Source organism: Notamacropus eugenii, chromosome 1 (assembly GCF_028372415.1).
Source record: "Notamacropus eugenii isolate mMacEug1 chromosome 1, mMacEug1.pri_v2, whole genome shotgun sequence".
Lineage (NCBI taxonomy): Eukaryota > Metazoa > Chordata > Mammalia > Diprotodontia > Macropodidae > Notamacropus > Notamacropus eugenii.
Genome location: NC_092872.1, coordinates 473035299 through 473041298, shown reverse-complemented (window position 1 = coordinate 473041298; position 6000 = coordinate 473035299). Strand labels below are relative to the sequence as shown.

General features: G+C 36.6%; 1 protein-coding gene across 2 annotated transcripts in view; it reads left to right on the top strand.

The window, feature by feature from the left end:
- Positions 1-421: 421 nt before the first annotated feature.
- LOC140519362 (carboxylesterase 1D-like) overlaps positions 422-6000 on the top strand; it is a 29153-nt gene continuing 23574 nt past the window's right edge. For both annotated transcript variants that reach the window (XM_072632276.1, XM_072632277.1), the window contains exons 1-2: positions 422-530; positions 4449-4659. In XM_072632276.1, the coding sequence (XP_072488377.1) occupies positions 479-530; positions 4449-4659 (263 nt within the window). In that variant the 5' untranslated portion in view covers positions 422-478. The remainder of the gene's footprint in view (positions 531-4448; positions 4660-6000) is intronic.

Here is a 6000-nt window from a genome sequence, read left to right as displayed (position 1 = left end):
TTTACTCAGACTTTTCTTTACAAATATCAGTCTTCCCCCAAAGGACTCTGATTTTCTGAAGAGGAAAGCAAAGTGAGAAATTAATAAAGTGCTTAAAGACCACTTGGTCAAGAAGAAGGGTTGGATTTTCTAAGTGTTGTGACATATAGGTTGATACAGGATTAAAGAGAACCTTCTATAACTTTGGCCTTGCCTACTGACATGGGTGCAGAGTTTTCATTTTAGAATTAGAGTTCTAAAAATTAAAAATATGGGTTATAAAGGGGTGTAGCTTTAAGATACCATCACTAATACATTCCTTCCAAGATTACCTTTGGAAGGAAGACAATTCCTTTCCTAATCTTATGAGATTTAATTTTTCACCCTTTAGTCAGCCATTTAGCCAGCTAACCTCTGAGCATTATAAAAGCAACAGCAGCTCTGAAGAACAGATCAGATCACTGAACCAGTCCTGTGGGAAACCCCTGTTCCCAACAAGATGTGGCTGCTTTCACTGGTCCTGTGTTTCATCACTGCTTTCCCAGTTGAGGGTAATGTATTTTGTTCTTCTTCCAAAGATATAATAGACGTGAAAAAAGATTCTGCTTAGGAGAAAGGAGAAAACTAGTTTTTTTATTATGAACTTAATTTTAAATGACCAAAAATATTTCAATGAATATAGAACAAACCCAAACAAAAAAGATTGTGTCTAAACCTGGGAACTTCTATAGCCTTTAAGACAAAGTTCAAAATATACATTAATTTTCCTGTGGTTTTCCATGGGAAGGTGTGTGTGTGTGTGTGTGTGTGTGTGTGTGTGTGTATGTGTGTGTGTATATGTGTGTGTGTGTATGTGTGTGTGTGTGTGTGTGTGTGTGAGTGTGTGTGTGTGTGTTTCAATGCAGGATCAGGAGGAACTTGGCTCACGCTCATAGCTTACTTAGAGCAATCTCAAGTGATGTTTCTTTGTTTGTTTGTTTTAAGTCTAGTGAAGAGATTCTTAACTAGAAAAATATTTGCATGATTTTACTTCAGGATATTTGACTTCCTTTGCAATTCTGTGCATTTTATTTATATATTTAAAAACATTATTCTGAGAAGGATTTGAGCTTTAATAGTTTGACAAAGGGGTCCAGAACACAAAACAGGTTAAGATCTCAGAGTCTAGAAAATACCCTGGGGAATGAGTCACTTAAAATAACACAGTAATCCCTGCTTAATGTAAATGCAATGGGACCCTGGTGGCAAAAAAAAAAAAAAAAAGTGGAATAACTATCTAGATAATACAAGACAAAAAGAAAAAGAAAACACCTCTAATTCATTTAAATTGGATAGTTTGAGTACTAGAATGTCAGCTTAATGGAACCTTAAAGATAATTTATTTCAATATTACCATTCTGCAGTGGAAACTGAGGTCAAGAGAGAACAGTTGCAGAGAGTGGACTAGATTCCGTGCTGACTCTCTGCAGATGCTATTTAAAATGATGCCTTTGGCCTATCTTCCTAATGGATAATAAAACTAAACTGTCATAAAGAAGCAGTGACCTGCCCCTCCTCTTCCTCCTCTTTTTCTTCTTCTTCTATTGGATTTGTGTCTCTCTTATCTTAGAGTTGTCTCATTCTCCTAATAAAGAAGTCTAATATTACTTCTCCATTGTATTGCAAATAGCTCCTAATGTAATAACAATTTTAGTAGTTAATTGAACAAGAAATTAAAAAAAAATATTAGTAAAACCAAAGTAAAATGCAAAGGTTTTTGAAACTAAAGTCTCCTTAAGATGATTTGTAGAAATAAGTTATAATCACAACTTATACTTACATCTAAAATGTGTCATGGACTTTGAAAAAGACATGTTAGAGAGGAGAGGTTAGCATTGCTAATGAATGAGATTTCTAAATAAATGACTCATGAATGAACTTTGTGAAAAGTTACATTTGGGAATTATTATTCATAATATACATATGTTGAAAGGCTAGGCTTTGATTCCTTGCAAGGTAAAGTAAGGTAACAGTTACTAGGCTTTTTGTCCTTCTCTGAACACCCTTGGCTGTGTTATTTACAAAAACAAAATAAAACAGAACAACAGAGTAACATGGTAGCGGGGGATTGAAATCAGTTTCTTCCCTATAGCTTCATTCAAGTCCGTTTCAATTTGAGGAAACTGAAATAGTCGGAAACAACCTATAAATAATTGTTATAACAAGGGCAGGATGATAAAAAGTAAGAAACGAATTGGTTTCTAATCATAAAATCAGATAAGAGTTAAACTGGGTATCAGAGGACATGATCTTAACATAAAAAGCTCTCTACTTTCTGTGAGCAGTCTAGCCAAGTAATTGATTAAAAATTAAATTTAAAAAATTAAAATTACTGGCTAAAGAAAACTGATGCCCCGAGGTAAAAGATTCACTAACGACAATACCTGGAGTGTCTGGGCAAGGTTTATAAATTTGGTTGACACTGGTTTGTTTGAACCAATGCTGAATGATGTAATAAGTATTTATGCTATAGCAATGTTATTGACAGACGAATAAATTTGAAAGATTTTATAACTCTAATTAAAACAGTGAGCAACCAAAATTCCAGAGTACTAGGGATAAAACTTGTTGCTCACCTCCTCACAGAGAGGTGATTAAACTCAAAAAGTAGATTGAGTCAAGGTGAATAGGGGAATTTTTCTCCCGACACACACACACACACACACACATACACACACACACACACATATATGTAATGGATTTTTGTTTTTCTTTCAGTCTCAATCAGGGCAGAGAGAGGAGACAGAAGAGAAGGAAGGCAGATTCATAGTGATTTAAAACAAAAATTTAATTAAAACATTCTAGTGATTAGGAAAAAAAATTTAAAGACTTGGCTTTTGGAGCTGTTGCCTTCTGCTTTAGTGGAGAATTCGTGAACCACAGAAGCAGATAATAAAGTATTAGGGGACTCTATAGATATCTGCTCATGTAAAGACTAGTTGCAGTGGAGAAGCTGCCCCTTGTTGGTGAACAGCCTCAGCAGAGCAGCATGTTGATACCACGAAAATCACCAGTAGCTTTGTATCATTAGGAGTCTGAGTTGCCCCTCCATGTGTGCTCTTTCCATGTGTATTTTCTATGCACAATCCCTACACTTTCCATGGAAAACATGTGCATGTGTTTGAGAATGAATTCTAGGTTTATGGTACAAAATACTCTCCTGTTTCTTTCGCTGTTACACTATTTCATTAAATGCACTTATTTTGAACTAAGCACATGTTCTGGCTGACTATTGAAAGTCATGTACAAGTATCTAAAACCTGGAGCAGGTTTTTGGCATTCATATTTGAGAGGAACCATCAATCCCATACATGGGACATAAACTAGTGGAAAATTAGACAGCTCTTTAAAAAAATACCCCACATTTTAAACACTGAGCTCATTGACTACCTGGCTTTCTAAACACTGGACAAGTAAAAATCCATTCTTTCTCTGTACTGTATTGGTTTTACCTCAGTTACCGATCCAAAAGCAGACTGATGTGATTTGCAGTCAATCAGTACACATGGTCGATCTATATGACATACCTCAAACTTCTCTTGGGTAGCCTTCATTTTAAGGTCCCCACAAACAAGGACTTCTTAGATCATCAGTGCATACTCCTTCTCTACTAGCTTTGGTCAATTTATTTGTCCATAAAGAGCTGATAGGCAAGTTGTCACTTTTATACTTCAGAGTTCTGACATAAATTGGAACTTGGTTTTAGGAATCCAATCATGAGTTAAGTGACTATATGACTGGAGGTTTATACCTCTTGGCTCCATACCACAGCATAGTCTTAGGTTCCTAATTTGGAGTACATAATTCAGAATTCCAAAGCTAGAGTAAAATCCACCTCTAAGTCTTATTCATCTGGCACAAACCAGTGCCAAGCATAATACACTGCTAAGTCCTCAATAAATGACTGTTGACTGAATGAACAAATCCCTAGGCTTTCCGCAGAAGAAATGGAGGGTATGTGTATTAATATCAAACTACCTTCTTGTAGCACCTATGGGATGGTATAAAATGCCTTATAAGACATTTACCTTTTGCAACCTTGGGCAGGTTACTTGATTCCTATGGGTCTGCGTTTGTTTATCTATAAAATTTAAATACACCTCCTACTTATTTACCTTACTAAAGGTTATGAACAGAGTGCTTTGAAAACAGTAAAGTCTTATAGCAATATGATGTACTTTTATTGTTATATCTTCTGAGCATTTTCATGTCCATTTCTTACATTGAAATATGAATCAATGAAGTTGAATGCTATTATTAACCTTAACTTAGAGGGAAGAAACCTGAAGTCTAGAGAAGTGAAGTAATTTTCCCAGAATTGAAATACTGGAAGTGGACAGAGTTGCCCAGGGCTCCTGACTCCCAGCGATTCTACTTGATAATGTCACTTCCCCAGTGAAACTAACTTCCCTGCTCTCATTGTGATGCAGGGCAGAAGCAACAGCCTTCAATGCCAGTAGTGAACACTGAATATGGGAAAGTCCAAGGCAAACAAATAACAGTTCCAGGAATTGACACACCTGTCCATGTTTTCCTGGGTATTCCTTTCGCCAAACCTCCTCTTGGACCCCTGAGATTCAGACCACCCCAGCCTCCTGAGCCCTGGAACTATGTGAAGGACACTACTACACTTCCACCTGGGTAAGCACCATGGCCTCTTTTTGGAAAGGGAGCAACAAAAATGGAGAAAAATATGAAGAATTGTGTTTTTATTCTTGGATTAGTTTCTAGTCAAACCATTTGAGAATCCTCCATTTTGCCTTCCCCCTGGGAAATATTACTGTTTTTTTCTTATTTTTAACCCTCTACCTTAATCCTTATCAGAAGATGGAGAGTTTGTTGGAAAAGAGCCTCTCAGGTTTTCACATTGTGCTGCTCCTGAGATAGGATGTGACTCACCTACTCTGGGAACTTCAGTCAAAATGAATAAATGGTGGACTAACTACAGTATGCAAACCCAGATAGAGGCTGGGCACACAGGGTTCTTTCCTCCTTCATAGTCAAATAAAGTTCTGGGCACATATTACCTGGCAGAGTAGCAAATTCCTTTTCCTTTCATTGTTCAGGCATTCCAGGACCACCCCTAGTTATAAAACAGTCTCTGCATTACGCTCTCGGGTTCGGTGGATACAGTGGAACAAAAAGCTTTCAAATAAAATGAAAATTCTGGTCCTGGGTTGGCTACTTCATAGCTGTGACCCAGGGCCAATGACTGGTACTGTCTTTATTTTTGTTTCTATATTAGACATGGGAAGACTACTCCACTTATCCTACTAGCTCACTGTGTAGATGAGATGAGGCACTGGCTTTTTTTTTTTTGGTCACAGTAGAATTAATAGTTAAAATAAAGTATATAAGTTGAAGGAAATATTTATTTCCATACAGTAGCACGTCCAGAGTGTGAGGGGCCATCCAATGTAATTGGACTGGGTTCCTGATTTTTCATCTGGCTGTCCCTGGAATTACCTCACTGTTTCAAAGAGCAGAATAATTTCTATAGTACCTCTGATTTAATATAAATCTCCTCCCCCTTTTCTACCCTTATTCTTAACATCGGTAAATATTTCATCCATATATAATCAGAGTTGAAAGAGAGCTTAGATATCATCAATTTCTACTCTAATTTTGCTGAAGAGAGAACTGAGGCTCAAGGTAGTTATGTGATCTGTTCAAAGTCTAATAGAAAGCTAGAGGACAGTAAATACACCCAAAGAAAATCAAAGCAATGTTTAATGATTTGTCAAAACTTCAATACTGTTGAAGGGAAGTTAGAGGTGGAAGATGACCTGAATTGTGTCTTGTCTCTATTACTTATTTCCTATATGACCTTGGACAAGCTATTTTCCTTCTAAGGGTCTCAGTTTCCTCATTTGTAAAGTAAAGATGTTTGACTAGGTGATCTCCAAACTTTACAACCTCTGACAAGTACTCCCATATCCCCAAATATATTTTACTAGGATGCTGTTGAAAAGAAATTATTTG